The sequence below is a fragment of the Mus musculus genome, chromosome 9 (assembly GCF_000001635.26).
Source record: "Mus musculus strain C57BL/6J chromosome 9, GRCm38.p6 C57BL/6J".
Classification (NCBI taxonomy): Eukaryota; Metazoa; Chordata; class Mammalia; order Rodentia; family Muridae; genus Mus; species Mus musculus.
The window spans coordinates 102,193,719-102,208,574 of NC_000075.6; the positions used below are offsets into that span (position 1 = coordinate 102,193,719).

The 14,856-nt window shown below is 44.3% G+C and overlaps 1 protein-coding gene across 2 annotated transcripts in view; it reads right to left on the reverse strand.

Annotated features, from left to right (window-relative positions):
• Positions 1-14,856, reverse strand: part of Ephb1 (Eph receptor B1) — a 432,566-nt gene that overhangs the window by 271,591 nt on the left and 146,119 nt on the right. For both annotated transcript variants that reach the window (NM_001168296.1, NM_173447.3), the window contains exon 3: positions 1,056-1,737. In NM_001168296.1, the coding sequence (NP_001161768.1) occupies positions 1,056-1,737 (682 nt within the window). The remainder of the gene's footprint in view (positions 1-1,055; positions 1,738-14,856) is intronic.

Here is a 14,856-nt window from a genome sequence, read left to right on the forward strand (position 1 = left end):
GGAAGGAAACAGATAGGGGCTGGCCTGGTGCTCCAGCAGTGCCAGGGGACAGCCAGCAAGGAGGGCGCTTTCAGGAGACTTGTGATAGAAAAGGAGCTTAATTTATCTCCCAAAGTACAAGAGAGGGGGGGAGGGGGCAACCCTTGCGTTGTGATACAGTAAAAATCACTTCCAGGCATTCTTTAAACAATCCAAACTTTTGGAGGCCATAAGCAAGACTTAATGATGGAACTCACCTTTGCTCTGGATCAGCTTCTGAGCTCTAACATAGGCTTAGACAAGACAGGAATATCAGGCTTCTAGAGCCTTCCAGTCATTCCAGTCAGTTCAGCATATTTGCTATCGCGTAGGGAACAAATCAAATGTAGGGTTCGGAGATCTACTGTGAACATATGAAACCTGAAGCCTGCAGCCTGCAAAGTTTGCATCAGTTTGTCCCACTCAGAAACAAAGCTTCCTCCACACAATGGAACTTTCCCATCCCTGTCCCGGTAGCTTCATCTCCTTCCAGGGCCTGGCATTGAGCCCCTGGAGAAAGACAGCCAAGCCAGAGGGCTTTGAGTTAATGAGCTACATGGCTTCAGTACCAAGTTCAAGGCTGTGGGAGCTGGCTTGAAATGAACGAAAATATTTTCCAAATTCAGTCACTTCTCAATTACCCTTGAGTGAACTGTCCATGACAACCCAAAATACTCCATGCCCCCCAGAGCTTGAGGCTGATGGAAGATGCATAGTGTGTGTGTGTGTGTGTGTGGGTGTGTGTAAGAGAGTGAGAATGTGTTCCCAAAGTAAATATAAACAAGTGACTAGTGAATAATTTGTCACTATTCAGAATTTTTCTCATCCCTTTCTCTACACATGCATACAGACAGTTGGTCCTAATTGGAAAATCATCAGTCATGGCGGGTGTTCGGGACAGAGGTTCTTTTGGGGTTTATAATAACCTAGTAGGCTCTCTCTTCTCCCGAGTGACCCAGAACTAGAAGTAGGAAAGTTACGACCTTGTATCTCCCCCAGTGAGATGGAGGCAGACACTCAGGGAGCCCCAAGCTTACCCTTGCAGGCCACGCTGTTCTCAGGCTCATAGCCAGGCTTACAGGTACAGCGCCCAATGGGCACCATCCACTCTCCATCTCCGTTGCAGTAGAGTTTTATGGGCACATCCACTTCTTCCGCATTTGGGATGCATGTGCCCCGAGCAATCACCAGAGATGTGCTCTCTGCTCCTGTCATGGTTTCTGGGAACACTGCAAAATTCTGCACGATGCTGGGACACTTTTTGAAGAAGACACGGACAGAAAGGAGAGACATACAGGCTCCATAATCCTGGAAAGCGAGGTAAAAACCGTTCCTAGTAAGAGGCCCAAAGCTCCTGACTTCCGTGTTGACTTTCATCAACCTTCCCCCAAAATCCACCTGGGAGAAGCTCTCATCTGCAGCAATGGTGTCCACTTTGAGGTAGGGGGCTTCAGACCAGAAGGCTGACTTCTTGGTGGCAATCACAGAGTCAGTCTCATAGTAGTACAAGTTGAAGGTCTCCTTGCAGGAGCCTGGGACATTTGGAAGGCTGCTGCAGTCCCTCACAGTGAAGCGCATCTCTGTATAGATGCGATGGGCGCCCCTTCTGTTGATAAAGGTGGTAAGCAGCCAGTTGTTCTGGTTGGGTTCGAAGACGTTGCACACTTGGTAAGTACGGATGGTGTTCAGGTTTTCATCATAGCCACTGACTTCTTCCCACTGTCCCAAGTAGGCCACAGGCACACACATGCAAAATCAGAAAGGAGAGAGTGTTAAGACAATGGTCAACACAGAAGGGAATCTCAGTGGCTTGGAGGGACTTCAAGAACTCACCAGTCCCACGCTCCCACTTAGCAAATGAGCTCGTATAACCATGTCTGCACTTCAAAGATCTCCTGATATTCAGAGTCACAGTTCTCAACCGTGCACCAAATACAACACATTTAATTAGAGAAGGCATGCACTCATCAGACTTGGAAATCTCATGCTGTGGCTATCCTTCCTTGAGCCTCACTGACAGCAGACACCATACTCTTCATTGCCAACAGCTTCTATTCTATGAGTTAGAGATCCAGTTATAAGCAGACTCTACAACGGAGATCTCCATCTATCAGCCTAATATCTTTATTGTGACAAAACTCATCTATATTCCTCTGTAAAGCACGTGAAGAGAAGTGCTTATTTGGTTTGGGTTTGGGTTTTTGTTTGTTTCTCAATAAACTTAAGATTCTCAGAACCTTTTGTTTTAAAACAAAAATCTCTTTGAAAGAGCTGGACTGCAAAAATGTATGGAGGCTGCTAAGAGATATTCTTAATGAAGTTAACTCAGCTCGGTATTGTGAAAAGTTCAAGCTGAGATGTGATGCAGGAGCAATGTTACTTAGAAAGGAAGGGCCACTGCTTACTCTGGGAGAGATGACTGAGATTCATATTGGAAAAGAGAATTCATATTTCAGAATCTTTAAGCATCAGAGGGAGAATGAGGAACCACTGTTTACCTCACACCCGTCACGAGTCCCGCAACTCAGTTCGCTTATCTCCAGTTCTTGGCTAATAAGACATCGGGCCAATTCTCCATGTGCATGGCTATAAGAGGAGGCATATGGGAAGGACAGTGCTTTGAAAAGCCTACAACTTGGGCTGGAGAGATGGCTCAGCAGTTAAGAGCACTGACTGCTCTTCCAGAGGTCCTGAGTTCAAATCCCAGCAACCACATGGTGGCTCACAACCATCCGTACTAAGATCTGACTCCCTCTTCTGGAGTGTCTGAAGACAGCTACGGTGTACTTACCTATAATAAATAAATAAATCTTTAAAAAAGAAAAGCCTATAACTTTAGATGGCAATTTTTGCAACAAGGAAGTTGCTAAAGGAAGGAGTCTTTTCCCCCTTTGGGCTACAAAAGGAGACACATAGTGTCAAGGGTGAGGGGACAAAAGGATCACATCTACAAAGCTGACCTACACATCCAGGCTTACTGGGCTCTCTTAGCCCTCCTCCAGAGTACCAATTCCTGCCCCAGCCAGAGTCTTTGGCGAGTTCCTTCCAGAAACCCTTGAGGACCAAAGGTTCATCTTGATTTGCTGCCTAGATAAAGTCTCAGCCCTCCCATAAGGAAACCAACACCCCATCTGTTATGTGATTACACCACCACCCCCTCCTCTCTCAGTGCTTAGACTGATCTTGAACTTGCTATGTAGCTACTCTTGCTGCTACCTCCCCAAAGGTATTACAGGACCTCTCACCAAGGTTTATGTAGTGCTGGAGGTCAAACTCTGGCCTTTCTGCATGCTAAGCAAGCACTGGGCTAACTGAGCCACGCCCCCAACTTGTTGCAATCACTCTTACGGCAACCAGCACCTCTTCTTGCTCAACTTGTAAAGCCAAGACTCAAACATTGCCAAAGTTGCAAGTGGCTTCCACCGCCGAGCTCCATCCGGATGCTGCGCATTTGACCTAGGATGCCTTTCTGGATATCACTGGAGTAAAGGCAACTCTGAAAAGCTGTAGAGCTTCCAGCTCATACGACCCAGACTGGACAGCACGCCCCATCCAGGCCCTTGTTCTATCCTTTCTCCATCTGTACGAATTTAGACACACTGACACTGAAGCATCCCATACCACCAGTGGTTGGTGAGCCCCTAAAGAACCATAGATATAAGAGACACTTAGTATCTGCGCACAGCATCAGAACAGACATTGTGCACACATGAAAATACATGCCTGTTCTCACCTCCAGTGTCAGGGCCACCAGCTCTGCTCCATAGCTCATGTGCAGTATAAATTCACACTGTCAAGCCTCACCTGGGCTTTGCTTAATTTCTTATTGATCTCTGGATGTAGAGGGGCCCTCGTTTTTTTTCCCCCCTTCTTAAAGACTGTTTTATGTTCTATTTAAATGCGTTTCTAGAAGTTTGGTTCTGCTTGGCTGGGTTTTGGAAACCAGAAAACAAATAGATGAGGGAGAAGCTGCTGACAGCATTTCAGATGGCTTTCAGGCCTCCTTCCCTTCCCAGTGCCATTCTGAAACATTTTCCCCTGCTGTCCTGACATGACTTTGGAAGAAAGGGTGGCTTTCTTTTAGTGTTCTGCAATTGGTTAAACCCAGCAGGCCTCACCATCCATTGTTCTAGCAGAGTCTCCACATAAACGCTGCCCCCCACCACGGTTGAGGCCCAGGTGAAGCACGTGACCCCATTCAGAGCAGAGATTTGCTCACATCCAGAGCCTCCGGCCACCCAACACTAATGCAGCTCTGATCGGGAAAGGAAGTCCAACCAAGCAGGCTCACCTGAGTGCCAAGGCCATTACCACTGAACATCCTGTGATAAACAGAGTAAGGATTTCCTCAGCAGAGCTGGGGTATTGAGAACATTCATCTTCGCCAATGACACTGATTAGCACGGTAAGGCCCAACAGAGGTAATCGTTTCAGACATTAACCTCTCTGGGCCTCAGTTTTCTCATCTGTAAAATGAGGACTCACACTGGGTGACCTCAAGTTGTAAAATTCTACAGATCTAATTGATTCCATGACAGCTCCTGAGGGAGCAATCAGATCAAATTAGAGAGGACAGAGCTGTATATTCAAAAGGAAAGAGTAGAAAGAAGTGGAGAGAAAGGAAAATAGCTCCCTGTGGTTTGAGGGGAAAGGAGACTACAACTACAGATTCAGACATTAATTTCCATTCTTCTCCTGTCAGCTGCTGCCGTGGGGGTGGGGAACAGAAAAGAGAAGACAGGGCTAGAGGAGAGACAAATGCCTTCTGGGATAAGTAGCAATTATGATGGGGAGAGCCTGAAAGAAAGAGAAGATTTTGGATCATGGAGACAGACTAGGATGGGCTGGCATTCCCAGCAGGGAGGGACAAACATTGTTATTTGTTGATGATACATGGTATCAGTCTCTTAGCTTTATTGCAAAGCGTTACTCATTCATCAATGGAAAATGTTTCTGAACGCCAGCTTTATGCCATGCATTCCATTAGCCACCGGGAAGACAGCAGTAAGAAGCTTAGGACGGAGAAACAGGAACAGAAATTAGCGCATTATCAAAAGAACTAAGTAAGTACGATTGTGCTAATTAATAAGAGGTTATGAGGTGCCAAGAAAGAGGATGTATATGAATGCAGGAAAGTCTCCCAGAGGGTCTCCAAGTGGATGGAGAGGTGTTGGCTTGGGGAAGGCTGTATATCCTAGGAACAGAAATGGACAGGGTATCTGTGCCCTAGGGCACACTAACACAAAAGCTCTGAGGTAGGAAAAAGCGAGCTGGTGTCATCCAGGGATGAAGACGTTCAAAGAAATGGTAGAAGTGGCAGAGGTAAAAGAAGGGAAGGCAGGACAGGGTGAGGGTTGCAACCTGACTCCAGAAGACATGGATGAGATCTAGAGAGGAAACTCACAGGGGATCGAAGTTCAGTGTTTGGAAGCTACCTCAAATAGGGAACAGGCTGGAGGGAGGAACGATTGGAGATCAGTGGCATTCAGGTGAGAGAGAGGGGAAGGGGAGAGACCTGCAGAGAAGGAGAAATATTTAGGGGAGACTCTCGTTGACCATGAGTAGACCAGACCCAAGGGTCCATGTGCCTCCTGAACATCTTTTCACACAATTTTTGAGAACCTAGGATCCTTGGAAATGTTGACTTCCCTTTGCTGTCCCTTTATGAAGCCTGAGGTTTCCATGGACCTTGGGTAGTCTGCCTGAAAAGATAGATACTCAATTTCCTTTCCAGGACCACTTTTTATTACCATGAACCTGTACTGCCCAAGGACAGATTTACAAAATGTCTCTCTTCAGTGGTGACTTCTCAGTCTCCACTTCTGAGCCCCTCCTGTGTTTTTTCACGTTTTTTTCTCTCTTCCCACTGAACAGCAGTAAAGCACCATGGTTGGCTTACCAGATTGGCATTAAAGAGATACAGTGCCAAGTTTTGGTTAGGAAGTGGCTGAGAAGATACCAGGTAGTGGAAACTGTCAACATCTTGTTTAATTTGTTGCAGTTGCTTCTCTCGGCACTGACAGTGTTAACCTAAACTTAAATCAGTGGAAAGCAAAATCAGTGTTGAGCCTTCTGTTGGTGTTGGTTAAAGAATAAATGTTTGGAGGCTGGTGAGATGGCTCAGCGGTTAAGAGTGCTGACTGCTCTTCCAAAGGTCCTGAGTTCAAATCCCAGCAACTACATGGTGCCTCACAACCATCTGTAATGAAATCTGATGCCCTCTTCTGGAGTGTCTGAAGACAGCTACAGTGTACTCACATTGAATAAATAAATAAATAAATAAATAAATAAATAAACAAACAAACAAACAAATAAAATAAAAGTATATTATTTTTCTTTTAAAAAAAGAATAAATGTTTGAAGATATTACATTTGCAATGATATTGGAGATAAAAATTATGATACTCAGGCAAGAGAGATTGCTCAACAGTTAAGAGCCCTTACTACTCTGGCAGAAAATCAGGACTCAATTCCCAGAACCAACATGGCTGCTCACAGACCATCCATAACTCTGGTTCTAGAAAATGTGATGCCCTCTTCCCCCCCCCCCCCTTGTGCACTGACACACATGTGGCGCACATACATATGTGCAGGCAAACACATAACCTAAAAATAAATTTTTAAGAAAAAAAATTCTGATATACTGATAGATGGAGGGCAAGTTGGTATTATTTCAAAAGTACTCTTGGTTTTACTTGTCAGCAATCACAGTCACTCACAGCCTTTCACTTGGCAATTCTACTTAGAGGAACATTCCAAGATAGATTTTTCACGTATAACATCAGACTGGGGAAGGGGGACAGGCTGGGGAGATGGCTCAGTGGTTAAGAGCACTGATTGCTCTTCCAGGGTGTCCTGAGTTCAATTCCAAGGAGCCACATGGTAGCTCACAACCATCTGTAATGGGATCCGGTGCCCTCTTCTGAGGTGCATGAAGACAGTGGCAGTGTACTCATTTATAGGCATTAAATAAATAATATTTTCAAAAATATCTCAAATGTCCATAGTTAGTCGCTCAGGCTATCATCACCTTCAGAAGTAACAATGCCTCTGAGGACCTCACTTAGCAAGCCTTCCCCGGATCTTCTGACAGGGAACTCGGGGAGCTCTGCCCAGCCATGATGGAAGGAAAAGCCATTCCTCCAGATCAAATTTCTCACTAACCATTTTTAGAAATCCTATTTGTGGAGCTTGCTTCCCATTTCACCTCTTTATGCCCATCCCTCTCCCTGGGTCTCTTAATTTAATTCTTTAATGTGACTGAAGACCTTTGCTAATATCCATCAAGTGGCAAATGCATAGACAAAGTACAATGTTTCCACACAATGGCATAGAATTGGGAACACTACTGGAGTAAAGAGCTGATACATGGCATGGTGAGATGGCTCAGAGGGTAAGAGCACTGACTGCTCTTCCAAAGGTCCTGAGTTCAAATCCCAGCAACTACATGGTGCCTCACAACCATCCGTAATGAGATCTGATGCTCACTTCTGGTGTGTCTGAAGACGGCTACAGTGTACTTACATATAATAATAAATAAATTGTTTTAAAAACCTGATACATATTAGAACAGGGGTGAATCCCAAAAACATTCTGTCAAGTGAAGGCAGCTATGTGCTTCAAAAGGCCATATTATATATTATAGAGCCGAGTAAACAAATGAGCAAACAGGAAAGTATTTTTGCTGGGCCTGGGGAGTCAACTGGGGAATAACTGCAAACGAGTATTCAGAATCTTCTTTTCTGGCTTGATGGCAATGTTCTGACATGAGACTGTGGTGATCACAAACTCAAAAAATGTACTAAAGTAATTTAATTATATGCCTCACATGAGTATATCTATAGGATATGAATAAATACATCACTACTGCTGAAAACAAACTTCATTCTCTTTTACAACTGATACCTTAACTCTTCAATAATGTGAACTTGGTCTGTGATTCATAAATACCATACCCATAGCAGCCCGTGTCGTGTCTCTGTTCACCGCATACCCAGAATGCCTTACCACTCCTTAATCCTTCCATAGTTCAGCTTCTTATACAATGGATGGATCACCATTCTGAATGTAATGACTCTCTCTCTCTCTCTCTCTCTCTCTCTCTCTCTCTCTCTCTCTCTCTCTCTCTCTCTCTCACACACACACACACACACACACACACACACACACACCACATTAATAGTTAAAATTTCTAGGTACACAAGGACCAAAATTAACACAAAATCAACATGTAATGGATCCAAAGTGTCTCTGGCAAAGCTCAACATACTGTGGCACATGGCTTGTCAGCTGCTTTGATTTTGTACACACAATATGCACACTTCATTCTGCACATGTCAGACCACCCGAGGCCAACGAATTGAAACACCTCGGTGCAGATTTGAGCCAATGATATTCTCCAAACAGTGTTTTTATTGTATGTGAGAGTGTTATGCACTGCATTAATTAAAGGGTGATGGTTTAATTACAGAAAACAAAGACAATATTTTCCTACCGTCACTCCTCAGTATATCTTTGGATTCTAATGCGTTAGGATATTTAATTTTTAAAACTGCTATCTGAGTTGCTGATTTGAGTTTCATTTTTTAAAAAATAGTTAAGTGAACTTGGTCTTGTGATTGGAGCAGAATTTACTACAACTTATGAAATGACCCTAAACTTACATCAGGAATTTGGTACTCCGAATTTAAGCAAACCAGTGTTCTCAGCACGGATGCAATCCTAAATGCAAAATACTGATAGCCTTGAACTATGGAAGATGCTGCATGACCTGCAGCATCCAGGATTTAGTCAAGAGTTAATTCTTTATCTATAAAATATGCAAGTATACCCATCTCATTTGTGTGCAAATTTGTCTTTAATAAATAGTATACATTTGTCTCACATAAATGCTAAGATGGTATAAATGACAAAGAGTTACCTTAAATAAACTTTTTGTGATTCACTATCAGTAAGTTTGGTTTGCAAACCTAATTTTTAGGCCTTTGTAACCAGGGTTATGTAAACTTCTCTAGGGCAAACAGTGTTGTGAGCAGAAGTCCAAGAAACTCTATTCTGATCCAAGTGGCAACTATTCCTTAAGTCTATCTTTTTTCTGGATGGACAAAGATGTTATAATGGCGCCAAAGGCATCATCTAGAGAGGATTCAGGTGAAAAGAGACACTGACACTAGAGACCTGAGGAATACCTAAAAGCATTGAAAAGACAGGGTGAGACTCTTGGCTTCAGAACCTCATCCCAAGATGGGATTTCCACCCTGGAGGCCAGTCAGGGTATCTTTAGGACAACCATGTTCACCTAGCTAGGTTAGCCATTCTTACAGGTGCTATTTCTCCCAAATGGCCTCGCTCTGGCTTTCCCAGAGCTACTGCACCAAGGAAGAGGTTTTCATGGCCTGCCTCGTTTCTGTTTGGTTTATCATCACCACTGCTGTTGTTCTGTCACAAAACAGGGGCGACAGATAAGACAAGAGATGTCAAGGACTTGATTCAAGAGCACTTCCTTTCACATCTAGGCCCAGAACCCACGCTTGCTTCTTGGTACTCTAGGCCTATGTACCCAGGGTTGCGTAAACTTTTCTAAGGCAAATGGTGTTGCAAGCAGAAGTCTAAGCAACACTATTCTGAACCAAGTGTCAGCTATCCCTTCAATCTGTCTTGTTTTGGATGAACAAATGATGGTCAAAATGGACGCAAAGGCAGTGTCTAGAGAGGCTGCAGGTGTTGCTGAAGTTCTGACAGACCCTAACACCTTTGCCTTCTCCAAAACCATCTACCACACAGAGCCAAAAAATGGCAGACAGGGCCGGGCTCCATTCAAAAGGGATACCAATCTTTTAACAAGTGGACAGTCTAAGGGTATTCTATAAGAGTTGCACACAGGTCAGATGCATGCTGGGACTGAGCAAGGAGCCTCAGGCCGCACTTACTCCACGATGATGTCCCAGGCTTAAGTCTGGATGATCAGTTTTCAGAATGCTTCCCGCTTGGGTGAGTTTATTCCACACAGTTTAACATTTGGTAACTACACTCTTTCCAACCACTCTTTAATTGCTGTGTGTTTGTGACTTTGGAGTCTGCTACTAAGCTGTGAGCTCCTTGAGGACAGGAGATTATGCTTTGACTAATTTGTTAGTTCATTTCGACAAGCACCGTCGTTCTACGCATGGAGCGTCACACCACTGCCATGCAACAGGGTTTTACCCGGGAATGTCTAGGACGCTTGTCTCATTTTGTATCCTAGATAACCTTACCCACATGCAAGGATTCGGTTGCTGTGGAGTACATCACCAATTTTACAGCTCCCTACTGCTTATGTAACAGGCTGTTTGCTGGACACTACCTACCGATACCTGTAACTCACCTTGCTCTCTGCAGCATCATGTCCACACAGTGACAAATTCTATATGCCTAGGAAGAACTTTGTGCTCTTCTTTCTCCATTGGTGTCCTTTGTGCCAATCACAGGGGACTAGCTACTAAATCTTTCTTCTCTTCTCTCCTTTGTGATGCCTCTATCCAGCGTTCTCTTCCTTTCCCTTCTCCGCCATTGACTCTTCTCTTCACTCCCGGTGACTCCCCCAGTCACTCTTTTAACTCTTCTAACCCTATGATCTTCTAAAGCACGAATCCATCTCCTCCACAGTCATCCCTATGAAGGGCTGGAACAGTGTTGAGCACCTCACTGTACTCCTAGTGCCCAGCCCTCAAAAAATCTTAGATTTCCTGGTACCAGGATGTGCTATAAAAGCTACCAAAGAACTACTACCTTACTAAACCAGCATAATCCAGAACTACACTCTAAATCTTTATCTTTATACCCACAGAGAAGTGTAGTCCTCACCCTTCATTCAGAAAACTTCTCTTACAACAGAGGGCAACCATTACAGCAACCAACAGTCTCACACATGTATAAAACCTAGGAATCACAGCAATGACCAGCATGGCATGAAGACCCTAAGGGTTCAGTAGTGTTATCCATACTTTGGCAGAAACCAACAGCATTCTAATCGAACTGATAGCCCTGGTCAGCTAGGGGAAAATAGGCCTGGTACTGGAAACCTAGCCAACTACCCAGGGCAAATGAAGTCATGGGTCTTGGAGGAGAGTCTGCAACTACTACCTTCTTAAACCAGCATAATCCCTAACTACACTCTAAATATTTATCTTCATACCCACAGAGAAGTGTAGTCCTCACCCTTCATTAAGAAAACTTCTCTTACAACAGAGGGAGACCATTACAGAAAACCACAATCAATCAACATGTAGAATGGTGGAGTCCAACTGGCATAGATACAACCCAACTCCAGCACCCAACATTCAGTGGTCACTGTGGGAGAGGAAGCAGAAAAGCTGCAAGAGCCAGAACAGGGAGTTTCTTTGGATATCATGTCTCCCAGAAATATCAGAAATTACATCGAGTCTCACCAGCATGTCCGCCTAAACATGACTTGAACAAGGAAGACACCAATAGTGACACTAACGTAGAAGAGGGAAAGCTTATAAAGCCACAACCCTACACAAAGAACTACACTCAACTAAGAAAGGCTGAGGGCCAGAGAAATAGCCGTCCCTGTGGAAGAGCATACCAATTGGTTAGATGATGCCTAATGGAAATACATGTACATATAAGTAATACTGGATACTTGAGAGACTGAGCAGACCCACAATTCAAGAAAAGAGGGCATGAATTTGAAAGGGAACAAGAGGGAAAAGTACACAGGAAGGTTTCTAAGAAGGAAATGACATAATCTTATTATAACCTCAAACAATGAAAAGAATTATTTTAAAAGGTTCTGGAAGCCAGTGGCAATGAGTTGGGCCCTACTGTGTTCTGCCTTCTTGGCCACTGGTCCTTACCATGAAAGACCACAGCGCTAAATAATAGGGTGAAGAAACAATCCACCTTGCACATCACACAGACTAGTAATTGTCTTTCAAAGGGCACTATTACTGATGCAAATGGCCCATCTGTCCTTGAGATAAGCATAATAAAGGAAACAATGGCACCCATTAGAAAATACTTGCTCAGGCTTTCAGACTTGGACTTTGATGAATGGAGATGACACCCTTAGGTGCTTGCAAGCTCTGAGTTCCCCGGACCTGCTTACTGGAACTCAGAGCTGGCCTGTGGCTCTGGAGGGACTCCCAGGTATCTACAGACACTTGAACGATGAATATTGACTATTTGCTATTAGGCCAGTGTGTGTGTGTGTGTGTGTGTGTGTGTGTGTGAAAGTACATCAAAACTCATGTGTGTATGAAACTCTTCCCTTTCAAGGCCACTGTCCTGAGTTCTTCCCACCTTTCCTTCTACATTTCCTTCTAGAATTTAGTTGGTTTTAATAAATGAGGTTGATGAGCGGACTAAGCAGTGATATTTATTAGTCAATGATGAAGTTAAGAGTCCTGGGCCATTTCCACACTGCCTGTGAAGACGACCCCAAGCAGAAAGCATGAGGAGGTCTAGAAGTATTTGATAGTTAGCCCTTCTTTGGAGAGTTATAATGCCCTCCTCCTCTCCCAGAGTTCTCATTAACCACCCAGATGCTACAACCTCCACAAACCATGTTTAAAGGCTTACAAGTGAAGGCTCGCCTCTTCTGAAATTTGGGCTTGGGAAATGGCTCAGTTGTTAACATGCTTGTTGCACACCCTGAGTGTCTGAGTTTGGGTCCCCAGTATTTATAGAAAAAAGTCAGATATGCCTAACCCAGAGCTAGGGAGGCAGAGACAGGCAGGTCTTTGGGGCTCGTTGGCCAGCTCACTGGTCTAGCTGAAAAGATGAGATCCCAGCTTTAATGATAGACAATGTCTCAAAACACCTGATCTTGGCCACCGGCTTCCTCACAACCTGCGCGCACACACACACACACACACACACACACACACACGGACACCAACATGCTTATACATTCACATGACCACTTACTCATATATATACACATGCACACTCAATTCTTCAAACCAACTTTTCTGCCTCTGTTAACGGGACAAGATTCTAGCTGTTCTAACCACTCCCTTGCCCAGCTCAGTGCACTCATTTCTTAAACCAAGATTGATAAGACAGAAGAATTCACTCATTCTCCAAACCCTGCCTGAGGTACTGGTGACCCAGCAGAAAAGACACATCTGCAGGCCTTCTATTGTAACACAGCGAAGCAGCCAGTGAACAAACGGGACAAATACGAAAGTGCCTGCGTCACTCCTTCTTCTAAATTGAAACACTCCCTCCTGGAGGGAAGAGTAAAGCTCCTAAGACCCAGGATGCAAAGGAAGCTTGGAGCTCCGGAAGCTACAGAAAGTTACAAGGCTCTTGAGGCCCCTTCCCAAAGTTATATAAGCAGGAACGGACTCCTGGGGGGGGGGGGAGGAGACTCTCACAGGGAACTGCCTGCAAGCTGCACAGAGCTCCAGAGGTATGGCTTTGCTGAGTCACCATCCTTGGTGATGGGGACTTTTAATGACATAGCTGCTATGGGGTCACTCACTCTCCCGGAACTTTTTGTTCATTTTCTTATAAGTAACGTCTGTAAATTTATTAGTTCACCAAGCAGGAACCGACTGAGTGAAATTGTTTTAGGTCTGTTATTGGTGTCCTACCTGGGATGAATAGTTATGGGTTTTTTGTCATTGTTGTTGTTTTTTTTTAATCTTTCTTTTTTAAAAAAATATTTTTATTAGGTATTTTCCTCATTTACATTTCCAATGCTATCCCAAAAGTCCCCCATACCCTCCATACCCTCCCCCCTACTCCCCTACCCACCCACTCCCCCATTTTGGCCCTGGCGTTCCCCTGTACTGGGGCATATAAAGTTTGCAAATCCAATGGGCCTCTCTTTCCAGTGATGGCCGACTAGGCCATCTTTTGATACATATGCAGCTAGAGTCAAGAGCTCCGGGGTACTGGTTAGTTCATATTGTTGTTCCACCTATAGGGTTGCAGATCCCTTTAGCTCCTTGGATACTTTCTCTAGCTCCTCCATTGGGGGCCCTGTGATCCATCAAATAGCTGACTGTGAGCATCCACTTCTGTGTTTGCTAGGCCCCGGCATAGTCTCACAAGAGAGAGCTCTATCTTGGTCCTTTCAGCAAAATCTTGCTAGTGTATGCAATAGTGTCAGCGTTTGGAGGCTGATTATGGGGTGGATCCCTGGATAAGGCAGTCTCTAGATGGTCCATCCTTTCGTCACAGCTTCAAACTTTGTCTCTGCAACTCCTTCCATGGGTGTTTTGTTCCCAATTCTAAGAAGGGGCAAAGTATCCACACTTTGGTCTTCATTCTTCTTGAGTTTCATGCGTTTAGCAAATTGTATCTTATATCTTGAGTATCCTAAGTTTCTGGGCTAATATCCACTTATCAGTGAGTACATATTGTGTGAGTTCCTTTGTGATTGGGTTACCTTACTCAGGATGATGCCCTCCAGGTCCATCCATTTGCCTAGGAATTTCATAAATTCATTCTTTTTAATAGCTGAGTAGTACTCCATTGTGTAAATGTACCACATTTTCTGTATCCATTCCTCTGTTGAGGGACATCTGGGTTCTTTCCAGCTTCTGGCTATTATAAATAAGGCTGCTATGAACATAGTGGAGCATGTGTCCTTCTTACCGGTTGGGACATCTTCTGGATATATGACCAGGAGAGGTATTGCAGGATCCTCTGGTAGTACTATGTCCAATTTTCTGAGGAACCGCCAGACTGATTTCCAGAGTGGTTGTACAAGCTTGCAATCCCACCAACAATGGAGGAGTGTTCCTCTTTCTCCACATCCTCGCCAGCATCTGCTGTCACCTGAATTTTTTATCTTAGCCATTCTGACTGGTGTGAGGTGGAATC